This window comes from Salvelinus namaycush, chromosome 14 (assembly GCF_016432855.1).
Source record: "Salvelinus namaycush isolate Seneca chromosome 14, SaNama_1.0, whole genome shotgun sequence".
NCBI classification, from domain to species: domain Eukaryota; kingdom Metazoa; phylum Chordata; class Actinopteri; order Salmoniformes; family Salmonidae; genus Salvelinus; species Salvelinus namaycush.
Window position 1 is genome coordinate 11431042 of NC_052320.1, and position 25947 is coordinate 11456988.

Here is a 25947-nt window from a genome sequence, read left to right on the forward strand (position 1 = left end):
AAACGTATTCCTAATATTGAGTTGCACCCCCCTCAGTGTAATTTCTGTAAAAACAAGCTTGTTGCGTGATAAGATACACAAGAACATTTAGAAAGGGGGTTTTCTTCAAACATTTATTGACATGGGATTATATCAAACACATTTTTAAAAAAATAACCGTGTTCACAACAAAACAATGCAGACTTTTAGATACATTTTAAACAAAAGATAGCCCAAACATTCCTATTCCAGACCTGAGTTTGTGGTACCACGACAACATTAACAAGATGTGACAATAGGTACAGACTGATACAACTTTTGGAAAAGTTTATGAAGTAGATGAGTAGCACTGTGACTTTGCATTTAGTTGCATGTCTTCCTTCTATTTTCATATCAGCTTTATTTTGTAGTCATTCATGTTCAACAAGCATTCACACAAGACAGACTGCATACAGTTATCCATGTATCAGTCCCAGTCGATCCTTAACTTAATATAGTACCAATGTGTGTCTTATCATATAATACAAAACACAGAATGGAAGCATAATGCTGCATAATGCTCCTGGTAATACAAAATACAATTTCCTCAGTTTTAACAATAAAAAAAAATCTGTTGGATTACAATCTTGCTGGGATAAAGATTCAGTGCATTTTAAAGCATATCCATGTGTTTCTCTTCATATATCATAAAGGCTTACCTGAGTGACAAGAATCAATGGTTGGGCTCAAGTACTGTAGAAACTGAGCAGACTGTAGAAACAGTAGAACTGTACACCTGTTCCCTCAATGCATCAGTTAAAGTACTAGGAAACAGCTCCCATAATGTCAACTCTTTCCATTATATACAAAACCAATCAATAGCAAAATACCACATCAAATCAGTATGCCACAGCTGTTTTACATGATTTCCAGCTGATTAATTGTCCATTGGCAGCTTATAGATTGGTTGGTTGTTTAGCAACAAAAGCAATGTGTGCACAACTATGGCGCAAAACAGACAGGGTTGGCTTAGATTGTTGACATGTAAACTATATTTAGTCTCCAATGTTTATTGAAAACATAAATACATTTGCACAATGAGCACTTGTCTCTCAAATACATTGTTACAGTTGTTGGTTAGCTAGCTTGTGAAGTTTAGACATATTAGCATAGATGTGACATCAGTCAAAACACCTAAAAAACAAGACATGGTAACAAGAACAAGAAAACTAACTGAAATGAGCCACCTACAATTCCCCACATGGCAGCCTCTTGTATTGGTTCTAGCCATCTGGCCATCCAGAATCACAACACACAGACTTCTGCCCCATTGAAGCATGTGCATCGTTTTTGTGACGTTGTCAGCTAACCCATCCATTGGACAAAGAGAGTTCTGTTAAACGGTCTGAAACATGTCAGAGCTAAGTTCAAGCCCATTTCCACTATCATACAATTTTAAACATGATTTAAGGAGAAAGACTATACCAGTTTGACCAATAAGCATGACGAACAGCAAGTCTGGAACATGAAGGGAAAGATTCTCTTAATTGAACAGGTCCTTCTCACTGAAATTAAATGTTGACTGTGATGGTTGACACAGTGGTACCGGAGATGTTCTTATGTTAAAACCTCTAAAGTCCCTCAGTTGAGCATGTGTGATCGCCACAAGCAACAACATGGTGTGATCGCCACAAGCAACCATATGGTGTGGCATGAAACCAGAAAAACAAATTATCTAAATAATATAGACAAGATTATGCACCTTACCAAAATCTCACAAAAATACAATTTCAGTTGCATTCAAAATGTACGAGTGAAGACATCAGTTATCGTTAACACAGTAGTGGAAGCAACACTATGAATTCTGTTCAAAGCACTAAGACAAAAATCAGTCCATTATCAAAATGTGTAGGAATATGTAGATAAGTATTGTAGTATAAACTCTGTACGTTAGTGTAATTATTTGAGTATGACTAACATTTTACAACCATTTAAAACAATGACTGCAACACATTCAAATCTAGAAACTAAAATACAAGCCTTAAGGGAAATAAAATAAAATGTAAAGTAAACTTCACATTTGTCATGTCCAGCAAGCATCTACCCAAAATCAACATGTAAAAATGCCACATTTCTGTATTGTAGTAAAAATGTAAAAAATTAAAAGAGGAAGATAAGTTTTCCTAATATGCATCATTGGATTTAAACCAAATATGAGTTGGCATTGCATATTCATTGGAAATACTTATATTCCTCTATTTTTAACTACAAAAAAATGCACCATTTTCACATGTTGATGTCGGGGTGGAGATGAATATGAAGTAGAAAAACTGAAATGTTCCTTTAAATTTCAAGTATTTTTTGCAACTTTTAACTAAATGTAAAAATATTTTGTCCACTAAAGTCATTTTACATTATATATTAATTAAGTGTTGCAAATAATGCAGAGGGAAAAAATGTACTACAATAGACAAAATGGAGGGGGGGGCAAAAATCTGATTCAGTGACTATTTTTTCAACAAAAACATTTTAAATGATGGCTTTGAAGACATGCATTCTCAAATAGACTTGTGTAAGCACTCAACTATCCTTCAGTTCAACAGGACACAGCAGAAAGCGCGAGGGAGGCAGTTGGCAAAATGTTCTAATTGCATTCAACAGTAATAATAAATAGTATATTAAAAACATTCTGAAAAATACTAATTGTTAGCGAGACTTACACAATTTAAGAAGTGAAGCAGACAAGTTTGTTTCTTCTACTGTGCATTCAAAATGACTTAAACAGCCATGTTTAAAATATCAGGTCCAGTCATTCCATCAAATTGGATTTGAGTTCATAGCACAATACAAAAATGAATAACATCAAAAATAGTATTTACATTTTGTTTATAAATAAATTCATTTTGTTTTCTTTCACACCTGTTATTGCCCCACAGATGTATTGGATATGATGATGTAACAAGGGAGAAACTTCTGTACACGCATCACTGAAAAGTATGTATTGGAAGTACATTTCTTTGCTGTCAAGTTGAAAACCACAACATGATTCATTCAAATACATAAAGGGACCCAAAGTCACAGTGCAAATGTCTTAAGGAAGGATGTGGAGGCATCTACAGATACTGTCAGTAATTCACCCCTTCATCAGGGATCATTTTGGTAAAGGGGGTAGCGGAGGTGGCGGTTCAGCAGGCAGGGGTGGTGGTCGAGAGCCCCCCCTGGACCCTCCGCTGTATCTGTACTCCCCGTACTGAGACCGGTAGTCAAACATGGGAGGCTGAGCAGGTTGGACCCCCTGAGCACTCAGTAAAGAGTTCAGCATCTCAAATGTGTCCTGGTACTCATTTGACTGGCTTCCCCCGCCTGCATTGTGTCCGTTAGTGTCAGTCTTGTCCCCCTTGGAGTGAGAGAAGTTTCCCTGGTGGAGGGAGGGGAGACCCAGGGATGGGAGGATCTCAGCAGTTTGCGCCCCCAGGGAGTGTGCACTGGAGGCGGCTAACAGAGCAGGTAGCTGGTGGGCTGAGTTCCTGGAGGACTTAGAGACTTTGGAGGGGTGGGATCCCTGGGACTCCGTGGAGTGTGTCCTCTTTCGAGACGCAGAGGAAGAGGAGCTCATTCTAGATGAGTCACTGGGGGTCTTTTTGCTACCACTTCCTCCTACAGCTCCAGCAGCACTGGCTGAGTGTTTATGTGACGAGGACGAAGAGACGGAAGCACCGCTCAAAGACGACGATGAATGATGGTGGTGGTGGTGATGGTGGTGGTGGGAGCGTTCTCGATGCTTGCCCTCCCTACTCTTGCCCCCCTCCTCTCCCGAGCCTGCACTGCGTACTTTCTCAGGCACCCGGATTCTCACTTTGATGTCCTGTTCTCCTCCGGCTCCTCTGTTCCCTCCTCCACTGTGCCCCCCTCCCCCCCCAGTCCCCAGAGGGAGGCGCATCTTCAGGGAGCTGCGCTCGCCCCTCTCCTTTTCCAGGGGGATCTTGAGGATGATGGGCGAGGGGCTGCTGAGGTCAGAGGAGGCTGAGCTGGAATGGTGGGAGCTGGACTGCTGCTGATCACGGTGGTACTTCTCCTTCCTCTGATGTTGGCCTATCAGAGCTTGGGCTGCCGAGGCATACTCCCTCTTCACGCTGGCCTCCATGTTCTCCAGCTTCCTCTTCTGAGCAGCCAGGACATCAGCGTGCTTGGCCCGGTACTCACTCAGTGACACCTTGGCTGGGGCGTGCAGCTCGACGTGGTTGGGCTGGTCGGAGCCACTGCCCAGGGTCGACTTGAGCTCCAGTAGTATGGGAGCCATGTATGAGGAAGAAGATGAAGAGGAAGGGTTGGAGAGGCTGGCCAGCATGGTCTCAGAGGACGACATGGAGATCATGCTCATCATACAATCTGTCTGGTCCCCGTCCTCTGGCACCTTAGACTTCCCTCCCTTCACTGTCTGACCTGCCGCCTGGAGCAAGAGACAAGACACCACTGAGTTAAGGAACAATATAAGGAAATACCCTGAATGAAATGGAGCTATGAGAATTTAAAATCAGTGCAAGTATGTTACAAACTACAACTTACTTTCCAGTTGCGAATGCGTTTTAATCGGCTTGGTGTCTTCTCCAAGATCTGTAGGAAGTCGTGAGTGAGCTCTGTGGGTAACAAAGTATTACAAGGGGCTCTGCAATTCACTTCCTTACAATATAACCAACATCTGCAGACACACAAAATGAAATTCAAACATACCATCCAGCAGCTCAAGGGTGACAGTATTGTCCACATACTCCCACCAGTGCTTGCCATCTGTGGAGACAGGGATCTCCCAGTTGGACCACTTGCAAGCCAGGTGGATGCAGACGCAGGCCACTATGGGTGGGCTGTACTGCAGGCAGAATGTGGTCAGGTGTAGGCTACACAGCAGGTTGGGTCCCAGATCAACCATCCAAAGGGGGGGGGAGAAGAAACCGATTCAGTTCCAGAATACCATGAAAAAGGACTGTGCATCTCATCAATGGGTGGTGATTTCATTCTAATACAGGTCATAAGAACATCTCCTTTTTCAGTTTAGACAATGTGAAAAGAGTTCACAGAGTGAACAGCATACCTGTTGGTAGCCATGAAGTATGAGGTCTGGGCCAAATCCTTACTCGCTGGGACAACAACACGAGAAACAAGAAAATACAATTAAAACCTGCTGCGTTCAAAATAATGGCATTAAATACATGCAATAAAAATACTCATAAATAATACATTTAAATAGGTAAGAACCCTTTATGCTATAAGTGAAAGTACTAGGGTTCTGAAACTTCACCAGTAGCCTAGAAAGGGGGTTTGTTAATTCTTACCTCTGACGAGCTGGGTGCACTTGACAACATGAGTATGTGGGTGGTCAATGGTGATTTCAAAAGCTGTAATGAAGGGGGTAGAGTGGAGACAAAAGGTTTCATGAGCAACAAAATTTCTAAGAACACTCTAGAATCTTCTATCCTGATTTATGGGAACCTGAGGGTGTTAAGTCAAAATAGGTTCAGCTCAATAGTTACTGAACTCTCAGTATTCTCACTGAGCGTTAAAATAATTCCCTGAAAACCAAAGTCTTATGAAACTACAGTAAATAGTGAATGAATGCACTGCTTTAGATCTTCAGATGACCGGCCCTGTATAAGACAAATGTAAATGAGTTGAGAATTAGAGGTTTAGCATTAACATTTAAGCCAGTCATTGAGACAAGGGTTATAGGTGGTGAATGGGCATTTTACTGTGCCATCCAAATTCTATCAATACTGTACTAAATTCACTATCTCTAATGTGATTACAACCAACATATCTTCCATCACAACAATTACGTGACTCAAAAGAATGGCTTAAAGTCAAGAGGAAAAGGTAAAAGAAAGTGCTGCGTTGTAAAGTTAATGACGAAAACAGAGGGGAACCGAAAATGCAAGACAGTACTGATAAAGTGAGCATGGAAGACTAGATGTGACCTTCCAATGGAATGGACTGCTACTCAAAGACTGCTGTATACAAGAACAAAGAGGTTAATATTAATTATTATATTATTAAGCATCACATCTCTCTAGTTTGGGATGAAATCAAAGACCCCATTCATTTGTCCATCCCAACTTACCCAGGGTCTGGAGTATAATGCTCTCAAGAATGACCAGGTCTTGGGCTTGTTGCAGGTAAGCCTGAGGTTGAGAGGACAGGCAGGAGACAGGCATTACTCACTAGGAGGCATTCTCTCACCCCTCATGTCTCACTCACACCTCTTGCTTTCCCTTTACGCAGTCTTACCTTCACGGAGGTACAACTGCCTCAGAACACCCAATTTCTTACTTTGTTATAACAATTTAAGCACTTAAAGGAGCATGATGGTAAAGGTAAGATTGAGAAAAAGGAAAACCCCAAAGCGCAGGATAGCTTTAAAATTTCTACAGATCAAAGCAGTGAGTATGGACCAGGGGTTGGATCTGGTTAAGGGAACAGAACCGAAAAATAATGGTATTTTCAAGGAACCTGGAATGAAAATGATCCACTGTTCCGGAACAAAACCATTATTTTAAAAGCATGGGAACCGGTTAATAACACTATTTTATGTTCCAGGCACTTTTTTTCTAGTCCCCCAACAAAGCATCCATGCAAAGCCCTCACTGTCACTCAGAAACTTATTCCAGTGTCTGTTCGCAACCTAAAAATCTTTGCCTGTGCCGGTTACCTGCCCCTCCCCCTCTGAAGCATAGGCTACGGTACTGACATTAGAAGCATTATTCAGAAGATAGGGAGAAAGATTTGTAATTGGCTAGAGAAGAATGGATACATTTTTTCAATGATAGTTAGGAATACTATAGGCCTAGTTACCTTGATGGATTGGGATAGGGGGCAGCATTGGGAAGTTTGGATGAAAAGCGTGCCCAGAGTAAACTGCCTGTTACTCAGGTCCAGAAGCTAGAATATGTATATAATTAGTAGATTTGGATAGAAAACACTAAAGTTTCCAAAACTGTTAAAATAATGTCTGCGAGTACAACAGAACTCATATGGCAGGCGAAAACCTGAGAAAAATCCAACCAGGAAGTGCGAATTCTGAGGTTTGTAGTTTTCAAGTGAATGCCTATCAAATATCCAGTGTCTGTGGGGTCAGATTGCACTTCCTAAGACTTCCAGTAGATGTCAACAGTCTTTAGAAGTTGTTTCAGGCTTCTATTGTGAAAGGGGAGAGAATAAGACCACTCAAAGCAAGTGGCTCAGCTGAAAGCCATGAGTTGTTTATCGCGCGTGGCTATGCGTGCGACGTTCGTTCCCTTTCTAATGAAAACAGTATTGTCTGGTTGAAACATTGAATATTTATGATAAAAACACCCTAAGGATTGATTAGAAACATCGTTTGACATGTCTCTACGAACTTTAATAGAACTTTTTTGACTTGGTGCATTTGGATTACTGAACTAAACCTGAACAAAAAAGGAGGTATTTGTACATAAAAATTCACTTTATCTAACATGGAGACCTGGGAGTGCCATCAGATGAAGATCAAAGGTAAGTGATTAATTTTAAAGCTATTTCTGACTTTTGTGACACTTCTCCTTGGCTGGAAAATGGCTGTATGGTTATCTGTGGCTAGGCGCTGACCTAACATAATCGCATGGTGTGTTTTCGCCGTAAAGCCTTTTTGAAATCGGACACAGCGGCTGGATTAACAAGAAGTTTCTTTAATCCTATGTATAACACTTGTATCTTTCATCAATGTTTAAGATTAGTATTTCTGTAATTTGATGTGGCTCTCTGCAATTTCACCGGATGTTTGTTTGAGACAATGCATTTCTGAACATAACACGCCAATTTCAAATGAGGTTTTTTGACATAAAGATTACCTTTATCGAACAAAACAAACATTTGTGTAACATGGAGTCCTGGGAGTGCCACCAGATGAAGATCAAAGGTTAGTGATTCATTTTAATGCTATTTCTGACTTTTGTGACACCTCTCCTTGGCTGAAAAATGGCTGTATGGTTATCTGTGGCTAGGCGCTGACCTAACATAATCGCATGGTGTTCTTTCGCCGTAAAGCCTTTTTGAAATCGGACACTGTGGTTGGATTAACAAGAAGTTTATATTTAAAACTGTGTATAATACTTGTATGTTTGAGGAATTTTAATTATGAGATATGTTTGAATTTGGCGCCCTGCAATTTCACTGGCTGTAGGTCAGGTGTTCCGCTAGCAGAACCACCTTCCCAGAAAGGTTAACCACAAAAATAATAAAACATGTTTTACAAATGTGGTGCCGCACTGCACACACACAACTTGTTATCTAGCTAGCTAGCTCAAAAGGACATTTAAAGTTCCTCCATAGAAGCCGCTCCTCTTAAAACTTCTTAGGGATAGGGGGCAGTATTTTCACGTCTGGATGAAAAGCATGCCCAAAGAAAACTCCCTGCTACTAAGGCCCAGAAGCTAGGATATGCATATTATTAGTAGATTCGGATAGAAAACTCTGAAGTTTCTAAAACTGTTTGAATAATGTCTGAGTATAACAGAACTGATTTGGCAGGCAAAACCCCAAGCACAATCCATCCAGGGGAATGTTTTTGAGATCAATGTTTTTTCCATTAGTTTTCTATGGTAAGCCCTTTTTAATAGGAATCTGGTTGCAGTTCCCATGGCTTCCACTAGATGTCAAGTCTTTTGAAATTGGTTGATATTTTTCTTTTGAGAAATGAAGAAGTAGCCCTGTTCTTTCCATGTGTCACTCCAGGTGGACTCTAGTCTTTTGGTGTGCGCTTCACTTTGTTTTCGTCCGGTATTGAACACAGTTTATTCAGTCTTAAATTTTATCGATTATTTACGTTTTACGATACCTAAGTTTGGATTAGGAACGTTGTTTGAAATGTTTGGACCAAGTTTACAGGTAACTTATTAGATACTTTGTAGTCATGTTGGGCGAGTTGGAACCGGCGTAATTTCTGAATCAAACGCGCCAAATAAATGTACAATTTTGGGATATAAAGAAGGAATTTATCGAACAAAATGACAATTTGTGATGTTTCTGGGACATTTTGGAGTGCCAACAGAAGAAGATCTTCAAAGTTAAGGCATGAATTATATTGTTATTTCTGAGTTTTGTGTCGCACCTGGCTGGTTGAAATGTGATTTTCATGTGTTTGTATGAGGGGTGCTGTCCTCAGATAATCGCATGGTCTGCTTTCGCCGTAAAGCCTTTTTGAAATCTGACACTGCGGCTTGGTTAACAAGAAGTCAAGCTTTATTTTGATGTATTATACATGTATGTTTTGTGAATTTTTATTATGAGTATTTCTGATTTTTTAATTTTGAGCGCTGCAATTTCACTGGATGTTGTCAAATCAATCCCGTTACCGGGATCTGAGCGGGAAGGGATCACTAAGAAGTTAAGTATTATTCTGTGGACCCAATTCAGATTATGCATAACAAGATGCCCATCGCTTCAAGCCTCCTCCACCCCACACCTGCAAAATTTCAGTCGCATTTGCATCATAGGCTACACTTGTCTGTCCATCATGCATGTAAACAACTAGCTTGCCTGCTCGATCTGCACTGATTGGTAAAGAAATTTAATGAGATAAATGTAAAAAATAATAATAATAATGATTTCACAGGTTAAAAAAGGAACAGAAAGGAATTATGTAAACCAACACTTTTTGTGGGGTTCAAACCGGTCAGAACTTTATTTTGCTGAGACAAAAAATTAAAAATTCTGTTCAGAACAAAACAATTGGAAAATAATTTTGGTTCCAACCCCTGGTATGGACAGAACTGTTTACAGATCTCCCAGTCTGAAAGGAAGGTGGTGAGTGTGTGGAGAATATCAACACCCTCTTTCACAACCTGTGAAAGAGAATGTATTGGAACTATGTCTTCTTCACAAAAGATATCAAGACCACTTCAAATGTTATCAAGAACTTTAAAGTCAAGTTGCATTAAATGTTATTGCTCCGTTTCTTGCCAGAACTTGTATCAAATAAAGCAATATCTAATCAAAAAATAAATAATCATAACACACCAACAGCCTGCAAGCGGAGAAATCAATGTCAAACAGTTATGATGCAACTACCATCATGCATATTGACACAAGTACGTACTTTGGGTGTTTAAAAATACCAAAAAACGTAGAACACTGGATCTACACAATCAGTTTGTGGTCAGAGGATCACACTGCAAGTGTCATAGTGAGTTTGAAGTGGAGTGGTCAGACCATGGAGACTTACATCACTGCGGACGTCTGGTGAAGGGTCCTGAGGGTTGAGGCATGCATGGGTCACCTTGATAACATGCTCCAACTTGCGGGGCTGTTCCTCAACCTTTGCAGCCAGGAACAGTGTTGCTGGAGCTATGACCTAGGGGTAAAAAAAAAAAAAACTGGTGTCTTGTTAGTGCTACGCATTATGCATTTCACATAAGATTTAATTAAAACTTTACAAGACAATTGTGGAAGGGAGGCTGTCAGTGTGCAAAAGTACTTACATTTCTGTGGAACCTGGTGAAGGACTGGATCATGTAGAATCGGTGCATATACACAATAGCAGTATTAATTGTTAGCTGGGACCTGATGCATAAGGGTTAAGGATAACATAATATCTCAGTGAGATTTAACTCAAAGTATTTTTTGAGAAATTACGGTTATGTTATGTAACAGCAGCTACCAACTTATTTTCAACTAAACTAGCTAGTTGTGGGTGTAGCTAAGTGATCTATTGTAACTACTCCTATTGTTGACAGATGGTACATAGTAGGACATAACTGGCTAGCTAGAACAACATACTAGCTGGCTAGAACAGCATTCTCAACCTGGTCTGAGTTTTCAGATTCTGTATGTAAATCCGAGTCAATCCATTTAGTATGGTTGGGGTGGATGGGTGAGGTAAAACACAAATGTCTAGCAACCCAAAGGTTGCGAGTTCGAATCTCATCACGGACAACTTCAGCATTTAAGCTAATTAGCAACTTTAACTACTTTTTATGTTAGGTTACAGGGCCATGGGAAGGGTTAGCTAACTCCTAAACGTAACCCTAACCTAGCTAACATTAGTGAGCTAGCTAATGTATGCAACCTAGCTAGAATTCGTAACATATTGTACGTTTTGCTAAGAATTGTATTTAGTAACATATACAAAATGGATGATGCACATTAACAAATTAATACATACCATACGAAATGTAACATTTCATACTAAATATACTTCTTGGATTTACGTACACAATAATACGAATTACTCTGAGACCAGTTTGGCATTCTGGGTCAGAGTTTGTTGTAGTTAAGGAAGTAATTAATAAATGGCCACGAAGAAGCCAATGACATGGTATCAGAAATAAGAAACTAACAAGCTTTAATACACAGGGGCATTTTATCACATTATAGCATTGGACCTCACCAATACCATTTATATTATGTAGTTAATTAACGCCAGTTAACGTTCGCTTGTCCCAGGATGTTTTTAGCCTACTAGCTAGCTAGCCACTCGTAATAGCAGAAAAAGTTTGCCAGCTTAGCTCCCACAACAGCGCCACATATCTTTGATATCACCCTAACACTATGGCCAACAAAACCAATGCTTTTATCAAAATATAAGAACCTGTTTAATACACCTGAACCCCGTTAATAATAAATAACTTTGACAAACGGCCCCTGCTTGGCTTTTGTTCTCCGCAGGAAGCGTATGCCTAGGCCGCAGAGGCCTACACACAACGTTAGCTAACTGGCTAGGCTAACTATCTAGTTGTGCTAATAGAACACAATTCCCTGGCCCTTGCGAGTCACAGCAGCAAGTCTGGGCTGCTTGTTACAAATAGTTAGTAACTACACCAGTCTGTACACAACACAGATTAATAAATAGGCTAACATGAATATAGTATCCATATAAGATAGCAACTAGCCATGCCGCCAAACCGGCATCAATCTCTATAACTAACCGTTAGCAGGCACAAATCGTCCCCGGCCCGACAAAAAGATACACATTGAGTCGCTGTCCCATGTCCTGTAGAAGGTTCGCGGCTTGCTGTCTGTAGGATAATTCCTTGTCTGGATCAAGCCCCGCACGACGAGATGGGCTATTCTCGATCTGTTCTCGGGTGAAGTACCATTTGTTGTTTATTCCAGAAGGAGAAGGGAACGAAGCCGCCATTACTGAGAAGGACAATATTTTAGACTCGTGGTACGTCACAGGAACTGACGTCAATGGTGTGGATGGCGTACATATGCCATGTGTCCCTAAACATAATTTCTAAACATCTGTGGCAAATAAACGAAACCTCTCTGGTGTCCATGGCCTGACAGAAAAGTAAATGCAAAGGGCCTACAATCAGCAGACAAGGGTGAGTTAATCTATAACATATTCCCGGTTTGGACGTGGGATGCAGAATATCGCCTCGTCTGGGGACTGTTTTGTATTATTGCAGGTGTGGTGGTCTGGTCGCTTTTACAGTCGCGGAATAACCACCCTTCAATCACACTTCAGTAGTGGATAATTCAGCCTACCAATTTGAGGAGCTGTGAACGTCAGACGACCATGTCCCCTATGAAGAACTCCGGGGCCTGCTTTGTCCGAGTGTTTCTACCTCCCTGCCTGGCTGTATCAATGCTCCCTCCGCTCAAGATAGCCTTTCTGAACGGCACATCTGAAGGCGTGGAAGACATCGCCCAATAAATCCCAAATTTTTGCTTCGATTTTAAAAGCGACCGAGATTCTTCTTAGAAATTGCTATTTCAAAGAAATCCATGACTATTCTTATTACTGCTCAGCAGAATGACCCAATACTCACAAACCAACCCGGTCTCAGGACATTTCATATTATCCTGTATGTAAATCCGAGTCACTTGGTGTGTATTAATTTGTGGATGTCCATCATACATTTTATGGTACGAATTTGAAAAACATATGGTACGAAGTGAGGTTAGGGGAAGGGTTGGCGAACATGCTAAGTAGTTGCAAAGTAGCTAAAAGGTAGTTAAAGTTGCTAAAATGCTAATGTCTGAGATTTGAACTCAACCTTTAGGATGCTAGACGTTTGCGTTATACTCCCACCCCACCTACTTTATTTTTGTTGGGGGGGGGTCCCGGATTTACATTCACTATGTTGCGTCTAGTCAACGAGACAAGGCTGCATAAACTCTTCCCTTTACCTGTCTGGCTTCCTATATTGATACTGATTAGTGAGAAAGGTCCTGACTTGTCAGCTCACAGGTCTGGCAATGTAAGCACATGGTCCAGCATGCTGTTTCAGGCTGCTATCTTGGGGGACCCAATGAGGCGGGTGCCCTGCTACCAGGCCGTGTACTCCACTTGGTACAACTAGATGATAATCAAGTAGCAAACCCATAGAAAGAATCACAGAAAATAATTGAAAATGACTTTAATGACAAAATGTAATGCAACTGATAATTGACAAGCTATATACAGTACATTTCAGTTCTGTTTGCAACAAAATAAAAACATCTGTAAATACCACAATTTACAGTCACATTTCCAAATCGTTCAGAACGCTTCCGTTTCTTTGCCTGTGGGAAAAAAATGTAACCACTAAAAAAAAATCTCTACGGTATTAAGTATCAAAGAAATTGTATAATACCTGTATTGATTCAAAACAGAATGTGAAAACATACCTCAACGTCAGGTGTTTGGAATCCTCGGCAGCGAGGATCTTTCTTAACGCTTCTTCAGCTTTATCTTCCTCAACCTGTAACACACAAGCATTTTGCTACACCCACAATAACATCTGCTAAATGTGTATGTGACCAATAAAATGTGATTTGACATATGGTCTTAAATATTTAACTTGGAGGTGGCTTAATCAGAAATATTGAAGTGTAATAATCACAAGGTTTCAATTGAGTATTTCTTTCAGGATGCCCTGTAGTCAAAAATACACACTATACAGTTCATTAGGTATACCACCCCATTCACGAAAATGGATCGCCCCTACAGACAGTGCGTTACTTGGCTGTGGCTTGTTATATAAAGCAGGCAGAGGCATTCAGTTACTGTTCGATAGAACGTTAGACTTGTCAAAAGGAGTGACCTAAGCAACTGAGTGTGGTATAATCTACGGTGCCAGGTGCACCGGATCCAGTATCTCAAACTTCCGCACTCCTGGGCTTTTTAAGCATGACGGTGTCTAAGGTTTACCAAGAATGGTGCAGCAAACAAAAAAACATCTGGTCAGCAGCACTCCTGTGGGTGAAAACATGTTGAGGTTAAAGGAGAATGGCAAGAATCGTGCAAGCTAACAGGCGGGCCACAAACAGGCAAATAACGGCGCAGAACTGCATCTCAGGAACACACTCATCAATCCCGGTCACAGATGGGCTATTGCAGCAGACGATCACACCGGGATCTATTCCCATCAGCTAAAAACAAGAAGTGGTTCCAGTGGGCACGCGTTCAAACACTGGACAATTTGAGGAGTGGAAAAACATTGCATGGAACATGACAGCGAATTCAGTTTACTTGAGTGGCCTGCGCAGTCCCCAGACCTCAACCCAGTAGAGCATCTTTGGGATGAGATGGAAAAGGCTGTCCGCAGCATGAATGTACCTCCGTACAATCTGCAACAACTGCGTGATGCTATCGCACTAGCATGGACTAACATCCCTGTGAAATGTTTCCGACACCTTTTAGAAAGCCCTGATGAATTCAGGCTGTTCTGGAGGCAAAGGGGGGGTCTAAGGCAGTACTAGATAGGTGTACCTAATAAGCTGTCCAGGGAGGATAGAAGCTGCTCTATCCCTAGGCGCTCACCTTCTTGGAAACTGAAGAAACGTTCCCGCCAAATCGCTCTGCTCGCTTTTTTAGCTGTTCAACGCTGACCGCCTACACAGAGATAGATGTTTGATTAAATCTTCTGGGTCACTTATGGTTACATTATTTAAATGAGGGGAGGTCACTGTTTATCACATATTTGGATTACTCACAGTGGATTTATTCACAGTAACACCTTTGATAGAGAGAAACACTAATTAAAACCAGAGTGCAAATGCAGGAGAAAACATAATTACTTGTGATAATGAGGTTGTTCAACACTTGTTTATAAACTGACTGCAGGTTATGGTTCTTGGATTTAAAAAAATAAATAAAACCACTGGAAGATTCACACTGACCTGGGGTGGAAGTTGGAGGTGCAGCAGCGGGCAAACCAAACCTGAACACAATACATATTTAATCAAATCAAAGTTTATTTGTCACGTGCGCAAATACAACAGGTGTAGACCTTAGTGAAATGCTTACTTACAGGCTCTAACCAATATTGCAAAAAAGGTATAAGGTTAACAATAGGTAAGTAAATAAAACAGTAAAAAGACAGGCTATATACAGTAGCGAGGCTACATAGACAGGTTAGTCAGGCTGATTGAGGTAGTATGTACATGTAGATATAGTTAAAGTGACAATGCATATATATATGATGAACAGAGAATAGCAGTAGTGTAAAAGAGGGGTTGGCAGGTAGTGGGACACAATGCAGATAGCCCGGTTTGCCAATGTGCGGGAGCACTGGTTGGTCGGCCCAATTGAGCTAGTATGTACATGAATGTATAGTTAAAGTGACTATGCATATATGAGAGTAGCAGCAGCGTAAAGGGGGGGGGGGGGGGGAACACAATGCAAATTGTCAATATAGGTTAATAGATATGCCCAATCAATAGTGTGGGGAATATTTGTGGGATACTGACCGGGCAGCACGTATGGCCTTCTTGCCATCAGCTGACGCAGGGACATTGAAGCGTTCTGCTCTTTTCTGTACCCTCTGGGAAAACAGGATAAAACATTTTAATTATAAGGTTAGCACACCACCATTGCATTGAAGACTTGTCATGACTGGTGAGAGTGCAGCAAGCATCATTACCTCATCCACAGACGCTGGGGGTGTGATTTTTACCAATTTCTTTTCAGCCGTCCTAAAACACATTAAAATCACATGATTAACATATTTCAATAGGGACATCAGATCATCAGGAAATTGGAGAGAAAATGTCACTCTTCAATGTGTGTTCACATAAAAGGAAAAACTTACTCCTCAGACACTATGGGTTTCTTGTCATTATCCTCAGTGATGGCATCCTCTTTCGTTAGGTCCTACATGTTCTAAAGCAAAATCAAGAAATGCACCTACGATTTTACATTTATTTTCCTAGCAGATATTTCACCAAAGCAATTGCAGCATGTACAAAGTGACTTTATACTGTATGATCAAAATTCTACTGGACATGGTGGAACCCATCTAATCCATACATGAAGTGCCATTGCTGCTATAGTGGTTTAAAACCAGGCTTACCTCTGGCTCTTCTCCCAGAACATCATCTTCATTTAGGCCCATGTCATCCTCTGTTTAGGATGAAAATCAGGCTTATGATTCACCTGACCATTTCATAGACTGGGTAGACTTTTCACCATATTGCTCACACCTTTTAAATATAAAAGGGTGTCAAGGGGTAGGGGCTAGTATAAGTTTATTTGGAATTCAGCAAGTTACACTTTCATAGCCCAATTCAAATCATCAAGTTTGCAGATGACAACAGCCTGATTACCAAAAATGACGAGACAGCCTACAGGAAGGAGGAGTGCCTTGGCGGAGTGGTGCTAGGAAAATAACCTCAACAAAACAAAGGAGCTGATCGTGGCTTCAGGAGAGAGCAGAGGGAGCACGCACCCATCCACATCGATGGGGCCGCAGTGGAGAAGGTGAAAAGCTTAAAGTTCCTCAACATACACATCACTGATAATCTGAAATGGTCCACCCATACAGACGATGTGGTGAACAAGGCGCAACAGGAGGTTGAAGAAATGTGGCCCCTAAGACCCTCACATTTTTACCGATGCACCATTGAGAGCATCTTGTCAGGCTGTATCATTGCCTACATCTTGTCGGGCTGTAGCATTGCCTGGTACGGTAACTGCACCGTACACAACCGCAGGGCTATCCAGAGGGTGGTGCGGTCAGCCCAACATATCACACTGCCTGCCCTTCAGGATATCTACAGCCCCCAGTGTCACAGGAAGGCCAATTACATAATCAAGGACCTCAGCCAAATGAGCCACGGATTGTTCACCCTACTATCATCCAGAAGGCGAGGTTTGTACAGGTGCATCCAAACTGGGACCAAGAGACTGAAAAACAGCTTCTATCTCAAGACAATCAGACTTAAATAACCATCACTAGCCGGCCTCCACCCAGTATCCTGCCCTGAACTTAGTCACTAGCTGGCTATCACCCGGTTACTCATCCCTGCACCTTAGAGGCTGATGCCCCATGTACATAGACATGGAACACTTGTCACTTCAATAAATGTTTAATACCATTTTCCCCATTTCATATGTATATCCTGTATTCTAGTCAAGGCCATGCTATTCAACTATTGCTGTACATATACTATTCTATTCACGTATTCTTCAGATATACTACGTATTATATCCACACTGTCCATAAATCCCATCACACACACACTCAACTCCAACATGGCTCATCCTAATATTTCTTAATTCCACTTTCATACTTTTAGATTTGTGTGTCGTTAGATATTACTGCACTGTTGGAGCTAGGAACACAAGCATTCCGCTACATCCGCAATAACATCTGCTATATGTGTATGCGACCAATAAAATGTGATTTGATTGACATCGGCTGATTTGATATCAGCTGATGTAAAAGGGCTGTATAAATACATTTGATTGATTGGAAACAGCACCAGGCTTTATTAGAGTATGGGAACCTGACCCCATGTGTATTTAGTCCATACATTATTGCATGCTCACCATGTTCCTCCAGATAAGCCTGTAGTCGTGTGATCAGTTCCACTTTGTTGCCCTTCACATCTAGACCCCTGGTTTCACACTCATGCTTCAGTTCAGCAAGCTGTGGGAGAGACATGAGTGTAGATTACTGGTTAGATTACATTTGAGATTTCCTACTAAATGGCAATTTTTGCAATTCAAATGTTACTGCCCAACAGCGAAGTGCTTGAACGTTAGGCCAAACATCCTGTACAATTTCATTCATTCATTCCCTTGTAGTCGCGCATGCGCTGATGTCAGTTGCCAACTTCACAGCAGTAGCAGAGCAAACTTTGGCCCTCGTTGAATAACAAAGCCACCCCAACCCAATACACGCATGGATATCTCAAACCTCAAAATGCCTTGTTAGCTAGCTACACCGTGCAGCAAGCATGGACTATTTCCGTCCTGTCCGCTAGCATCTGCTAGCTAGCTACCTACGACTCTTTGTGTCCGAAGATCCCCAGCGTGCTAGATCATGATTTACAAAGTAAAGATAGCTAACAACATACAATACTTGATTTCCCCAAAATATAATACCGGTATTAGACGTTTCAAACTAAGCTAAAACGGGTTAACAACCTTTAGTTTCTGGAGTTCCACAACTTCAGCCATCTTGCTTTGTTGTAGTGGTAGGTCATTCGCGAACGAACGACTCTCTTTGAACGGCTCTTTTTGGTGACCGTCGGGAACCGAATTGCAGCTGTGAAAGAGCCGTTAATTTGGCTTCCTGATTTGCATAGCCTACTGTTATTGCTTTTTGAGCCCCAGAATCCAGACATCGATCATCTGCTGACAAATTATAAAAATATTCACTGAAGATGGTAATTGCTCAGTGCAGGAACAATCTAGTGAGGAGCCTCAGTCTAGTTCGGGCTCATTTTTTCAGTGCATTACATTTTTTTCTCAATTTGTTTTTGCAGGCCATCTAATAATCTGGACAGGTAAAAGTGTATTTGAACTCAAATTTCACGATCTGGTAGGCAACTTTTTACGATTGAAATTATATATTGACAATTTTATCATGGTTTTAGGTCAATTCCTAAGAACTACTGAACGAAAAGCCCGTTGGGAGCAAAATTAACGGCTCCTTAGGTGAATGGAGACAAATGATACCAGTCACCGAAAAGACTCGGGAAAAGACGGGGACCCCGTTACGACTTGGATAATTAAATGCGGAATCTGTTTCATCCATCAGAAATCGACCCGTCTGCTTCTTCAGTAAAATCCCAACCGCTTTGAGTTGGTACATTGCTATCATAAATCTTTTTTTGTTTTTGTGTGTAAATTCTGTGTAACTTTAGTAATTTGCTTTGACACAATGAAATGTATAGCCCAGTTTTTCATGTAAAATATCTTTATTGATAGGCCTAAATCGTTAATTATATACATTGATCCTTACTTTTTTTATCCAACAGATTTAGAAGGGAAAAATTAAACAATGTGACTCCAATACATGCGGTATAATTAATGGAATTTCGGATATGCCAATGCGTTGCGTCACAGATGGTACAGTATTCTCACTACATTATGATGCATATGTATTGACAAATAATCATGTTCAGAGGCATTTTGCTCTTTCCTGTCATGCTGTGCAATGGAGAACGACGTTTTTAAAAGCAGTCAGGTAAACACTTTTGCTTTCACCTTTGCATTTTGCTAAACTTGTAAACAATTGTCTAGCCTAAGTATTGTGTAATTGAAAAGGTAAAATAGACGATTGTGTACTCCAATAATATGAAGTCTGAACATAAACAGTAGGACTATGTGAATCAAGCTTAATTGTCATCAAAGTTTACAAGTCCCGTGCTCTGAACTGAGCTACAAAGGACTACAAAGTGAATTATTCTTGTGTGATGAGTAACCCTGCCTGAAATGTGTGTTATCTGTCTGAGCTAATGCCTAGATTTAAGCTCAGTGGGCTAACACAGTCTTGTGACATGCAGATTCACCTCGGTTCAAACCCAGTCAGTCTCATGGTTGATGCTAGGCGGTATCCTTGGGACATCCTATGGATCCGGCCTCTGGCAACAACCCTCTGGCCAACACACACAGTGAGGGAGTTCTATTACGCTGGCCCGGGTTGAACCAGGCAATGGCCAGTCACATCATTGGGTGAAAGCAGGGAGGAAGGAGCACCCTTCTCAATACAACAGTAATCTGCGCCAGTCGGTCATGTTGTCAACAAGGCAGCATGGTGCATCTTCAAACTAGTTTTCATTGGGAAGGCAGATAAAGCGTTTTTATCAAAGCAATCACTTTTGCATGTGAAAACACATAATCCTACTCATCACTCCATGAGCTTAATAATTACGTCACTTTTGTTTTGAGCCGACTTCGCCTTCGGCCAGAGCGGGGCACCTGGCTCACCCCCAGGAGGCGGTGCGGTTCCAAAACGAATGCAATCACTTTTCAACCAGTTCAAACTCCTCCCACCGAGGTAACCCGGGCCACATAAACTAATGCCCTCAGTCTTGTGGTGTGGATATGATCTGGGTTCAATCACAGTCAGTCTCATTGGTGCCATTGGACCTTGATCGCACAGTTGATGTCTATCAGCTGCTGGGGTGTTGTGAGAGGAGGTCAGGGGAGGGGTGAAGTGTAGCGGTGGTTCCGTGAACAGAATAACCTTGCCTAATACTTGAGCTAGAGCCTAGACATTCGGTCAGCAGTGGGCTAACACAGTCTTGTGGCATGCAGATGACTCCAGTTCAAACTCAGACACAGTGGCGTGTATTCATAGATGCCAAGGGAAGCCAGGCTTTCCCAAATATTTAACCAATAAAAATATAAAATAATTTCTCTTTTGTCTCTGTGTTATCATAATTATCCGTAAATTCGCAAGTCGCTGAATCTGATTGATTTTTTGATTTTGTTGGCCAATCAGCATTGAGCTGAGCTCAACTGTGGGTTGTCCTGGTGCAGCAAAATGCCCCCCAAGGGAGGCCGATTTGGCTTCACACCAATCAAATCACACCCTGAGCAAAACGTCATCATTGTCAGAAAAGGGTGTTGATTTCTAGTCTTCTTGTGTTGATGTCTTGCAGTAGCTAGTTTGCTAAATCGGCCCTTTCCTGAGGCATGGATGGAGATAGGGATTTGGACTTGAGGTTTTGACTTAATTCTCTGTACAGGCCAATGATTATAACGGCAATTCTGATCTAACCATAAATTCATGCCACTGGCCTGAGACGATTGAAGTTCAATATGTAGCCTAGTAGACTCACATTAACTAGCTAGCTAACATAATTGGTTCATTGTTGCCAAATGCGAGGAAGTTAGGACAGCACAAATTGTAGCTAGGTAGCCTATGAAAACAAACTAAAAGCGTGGGCTTGAATCTTGAAGCATGGATTCCGATTGGTCAGAACAGCATTGAATAGACCTTAGCACGGATACTTCCTGTTTGAGTTTCTGCCTATAGGAAGGGAGGAGCAAAATGGAGTCGTGATCAGATTTGCCGAAGGAAGGGCGGGGGAGGGCCTTCTAGGCATTTCGAAAAGTTGAGTAGCAGTGGTCCAATGTTTTACCAGCACGAGTACTACAGTCAATGTATTGGTAGAACTTTGATAGCATTTTCCTCAAATTTGCTTTGTTAAAATCCCCAGCTACAATAAATGCGGCCTTAGGATATGTGGTTTCCAGTTTGCATAAAGTCCAGTGTTGTTCTTTGAGGGCTGTCGTGGTATCTGCTTGAGGAGGAATATTGACCACAGTCAATGTGTTGGTAGAACTTCAGTAACGTTTTCCTCATTTGCTTTGTTAAAATCCACAGCGTTTTATAGCGTTTTCCTCAAATTTGCTTTGTTAAAATCCCCAGCTACAATAAATGCGGCCTCAGGATCTGTGGTTTCCAGATGGAATAAAGTCAAGTGTAGTTCTTTCAGGGCCATCGTGGTATCGGCTTGAGGGGGAATATACACGGCTGTGACTATAACCCCCAAAAATTCTCTTGGGCGGTAATATGGTCGGCATTTCATTGTGAGGTATTCTAGGTCGGGTGAACAAAAGGACTTGAGTTTCTGTATGTTATATCAATCACACCATGAGTGGTTAATCATGAAACATACACCCCCGTCTTTCTTCTTCCTGGAGAGTTCTTTATTCCTGTCTGCGCGATGTACTGAGAACCCAGATGGCTGTATGGACGGGGACAGTATATCCCGAGAGAGCCATGTTTCCGTGAAACAGAGTATGTCACAATGCCTGATGTCTCTCTGGAAGGAGATCCTCGCCCTGAGCTCGTCTACTTTATTATCCAGAGACTGAACATTAGCAAGTAATATACTCTGAAGCGGTGGATGGTGTGCACGCCTCCACAGTCGGACTAGAAGTCCACTCCAAATACCTCTTCTCCGCCGGCAGTGTTTTGGAGCAACCTTTGGAATAAGTTAAATTGCCCTGGGGGGTATGAACAAAGGATCCAATTCCGAAAAGTGAGGTACCGCCGTTCTGATATCCAAAAGTTCTTTCCGGTGTCACGTTCCTGACCTGTTTTCTGTTGTTTGGTATGTGTTTATTGGTCAGGGCGTGAGTTTTGGGTGGGCAGTCTATGTTTTCTGTTTCTATGTTGGTTTTGGGTTGCCTGGTATGGCTCTCAATTAGAGGCAGGTGTTTGACGTTTCCTCTGATTGAGAGTCATATTAAGGTAGGTTGTTCTCACTGTTTGTTTGTGGGTGATTGTCGTCCGTGTCAGTGTATGTTCGCACCACACGGGACTGTTTCGTTGTCGTTAGTATATGTAGTCTGTTCCTGTTCGTGCGTTCTTCATGTTTTATGTAAGTTCTCTCGTTTAGGTCTGTCTAATTCGTTTTGTTGTTTTGTAAAATTATCAAGTGTTCTTCGTGTGTTTAGTTTCGTCTTGTTAAATAAAGTTCATTATGTATTCACAACCCGCTGCGCCTTGGTCTACTCTCTCACCGAAAGACGACCGTTACATCCGGCTGCATCTAATAACACAAAACATTTTCTGGGCTAATAATGTAACAAATAACACACACAAAAAAAATACTGCAAAGTTGCTTAGGAGCTAGAAGCAGAGCTGCCATATCTGTCGGCGCCATCTGTTCTGTTTTTAGGACACTGTTGTTCAGAGGAGCTAGCCAACAACACAGCTAACACAATAACTTCAAACTGAAGCTGGAAAGACTGCAAACTACCTGCACTTAGTTTTATTTTACCTTTTTTCACTTGACATTTCTTTGTATATATCCATAAAAATCATGCCAGCTGATTCGTGATTTTGACTGGCTGAGAAATGCTGTCTGCCTCTCTCTCTCGTCCCAAAACCCGACCCCTACACGTTCATTACTATGGGACAGTTGGAGATCAAATTTGAATATTGAAACAATGTTGCAAATGTCGGAGAGACAGACAGCAAGGTTTATACAAATCTCTGCTGTTGAAAACTCACTGTTAGTATAAAATAATTGTTAAATAATGTCTAGATGCTTTTTACAGTGGAGATCAAGTTTTAACTTCCCTGCCTGGACTGACGAGACAGTGGATTACGCAGTCAGATGGAACAGAGTAAATAGGCATTTTAACATCATAGATTTAGCCGGTGGTAACTTGTGGAATAGACACTGGCTGGAATTAGCTTTAAACCAATCAGCATTCAGGATTAGATCCAGCCGTTGTATAAAGAGCAAATATCACAACATAGGTTGTAATATGGCTTTTTTACTGTCTTGGCTTTGTCGTGGAAAATCGTATTACAAATATAACACTTACAAGAACTTGTGAATTCAATAAAGGCTTTTAATACAAAATATCAGAAGCCGTGTCAGTCCGCGGAAAAGACCAACTTCCATAAGTACTGGCTCTGTTCTTATACACATACATCAAATGAGTCCATCCCACATGCAAATGAAGTTCCTTCCCTTAGTCCATCTGCCACCATTATCTTTCAGTTTAAGCTTCCTGCTTGTTCACGCCCAATAACGCCCATATCTGCTTTCAGTTAGGTTATAATGGTGGCAGGACCCCTTCTTGTCCTAAAAATAATATATGTCCATCTATCCTATGGGCCTATGTCTTTGGCCTTCGTACTTATGTTTAGCTTGGTGTGCTCTTTGGTATGTTTGCCCTTATTAGGATCAGCGGACTATGTGTCTCTCTAACATTAGTGTGTCCAGCTGTCTTATGCGCCTATGTGTCGCCTTCTCCTCCTGTGGTCTGATGTACAAATTTATATCTGTCCCTATATGTACCATTTACTCCCACAGCTTCCCCAGTGATTTTACACATGCACTGCGACTGGTCAGACACAGGTCACATAATTAGAATCTCTGTGGCAACAGTAGCCTGGGCCCAGATCTGTTTGTGCTCTTGTCAACTTCATTGCTCTTATAGCTAAGCCAAAAATCATATTTGGCATGACAGTGAGTGGCAGGGAGTTGATATAAAAAACAAATAGATTGGCACTCAGGCTATGGCAACAGTAGTTCATTGGGCGTCAACCTATGATGACATATCAGGCTCGCCGCCATGTCATAATGGTCGGATGAACTATCACAGGTGAGTTTGTAAGAAATACATTATTGCTATGTTGCTGTTTTCAGGAGAAGACCTCAAAGCCCCTGTGTCAGATACCCTCGCGACCAGAGAAGCAAACTCGTCCACTGAAAGGGAAGCCTCCTCAGATCATGATAGAAACAAAGCCGTCAGTGAGCAGCAGATTGCCTGCCATGACAAAGCTTCCGGTCCTACCTGGGGTCGCCTTTAAATTTCATAGAGCCAGCCTGGGTAAAAAGGTAAGCAGAACATATATTTAACAGGATACAGTATAACATTTTTTTAAAGAATGGTGCAGTAGAATAGAAGAAGGGTCCAGTAGAATAGAAGAAAGGTCCAGTAGAATGGTGCAGTAGAATAGAAGAAGGGTCCAGTAGAATGGTGCAGTAGAATAGAAGAAGGGTCCAGTAGAATAGAAGAAGGGTCCAGTAGAGTGGTGCTTTAGAATGGAAGAAGGATCCAGTAGAATGTTTATTTTTTTTGTTTATATCCTTGTTCCTTCAGTTGTATCAGCCTACATCTGATTTCAACCTCAGTGACCCAAACTGTCACATTATGAGGCCGACGTACAACAGTTTGCATGACCCAAACCTCAATGAATACTTCCATCAGAAGGAAATGCATGAGAAGTTAAAGAAGCGAAACTTCATCACTAAAGAGGACAACGTAAGTTTGAAGTTAATATTATTGTTTCTGAACAGTGTAGTAGAAGACTGTAAGCTTTACCGATAATTAACTCCAGGAGTATTATAGCAAGAAACATTTTGATTCTCTCTCTTCTCAAGGTTGTATGCTCATTAAAGGAGTATAACACATACAAACATTACCTGGATACGGTCAAGACTGACCATCATAAAACGTACAGCAAAAAGTTGGTATGTGGGCAGTTTGACTGCGTTCTTAAATGTGAACTTCTGTGAAGATCACACATGTTATTTTCACGAGAAAATGTGAAATGATCATTCATCACTCTAAAAACAATGTAACATGTATTTTATTAGGTAGATAAGTGTTTAAAATGTACAAAAATTGTATTTATCATATTTAAGAAGGAACAGATACTGAGAATGGTTCAGTTGCAAGAGGAAGGCCATATACCTAAGGACGTTACCCTGGAAGATATGATAGAGTACTTACTGAATAAAGGAGCACAGAACCTGAAGCATCTGCAGTCAACTATTGGTTCCAGGTAGGCAAGAAGTGCATGAGGTAATAAAGTAGAGTTATATAGGCCTACTCTGTGTTGGCAATGTCATGACTCATCTGTTTAATGTATTGATAGGGACAGGGGACAGAAATATGGCCTGCAAACTGCGTTGTATGACCAAGAGAGAGAGTTTAAAGAGGATTGGGTTTCTAAGGAGCGATCCAGGCTGAAACTCATTGAAAAGGATGTGAGGCACGATTTGAACAAGGCCAAGTATATGAAAGAGGCCAAAGAAAAGTGCATCAGAAAGGTACAAATGTCACACTTTCATCATACTTCACAAAACTACCCACAATTATTTTCACGTTTGAATAAATCATGAAAATTAAGAAATAATTTTACCTCAACTTTTGTGGATGCTAAGTTGCTATTTTTGGACTCTATGTTCTTCACAGAAAATGTGCATTATGGAACAAAAACAGGCTATTCAGTTGAGGATAATGGAAGAGGAATTGAAAAACCTCCAGGAGTTTGAGAGGTTGAG

At 41.2% G+C, this 25947-nt stretch overlaps 1 protein-coding gene and 1 pseudogene across 2 annotated transcripts; both read right to left on the reverse strand.

Annotated features, from left to right (window-relative positions):
• Positions 1 to 1008: 1008 nt before the first annotated feature.
• LOC120059140 (cyclin-T1-like) lies at positions 1009 to 12163 on the reverse strand. 2 transcript variants are annotated; one of them, XM_039007974.1, is made up of 9 exons: positions 11931 to 12163; positions 10443 to 10524; positions 10187 to 10315; positions 6071 to 6131; positions 5289 to 5351; positions 5048 to 5102; positions 4690 to 4853; positions 4525 to 4595; positions 1009 to 4408 (listed from the first exon to the last, which is right to left on the reverse strand). In XM_039007974.1, exons 1-9 carry the CDS (start codon positions 12098 to 12100, stop codon positions 3110 to 3112), a joined length of 2094 nt encoding a protein of 697 aa, XP_038863902.1. In that variant the 5' UTR covers positions 12101 to 12163; the 3' UTR covers positions 1009 to 3109. The 2 variants fall into 2 exon arrangements, with proteins under 2 accessions (XP_038863902.1, XP_038863903.1); XM_039007975.1 differs by having other exon boundaries at positions 11889 to 11975.
• A 1140-nt stretch (positions 12164 to 13303) lies between these two features.
• Positions 13304 to 18422, reverse strand: LOC120059141 (annotated as a pseudogene).
• Between the last annotated feature and the right edge of the window lie 7525 nt (positions 18423 to 25947).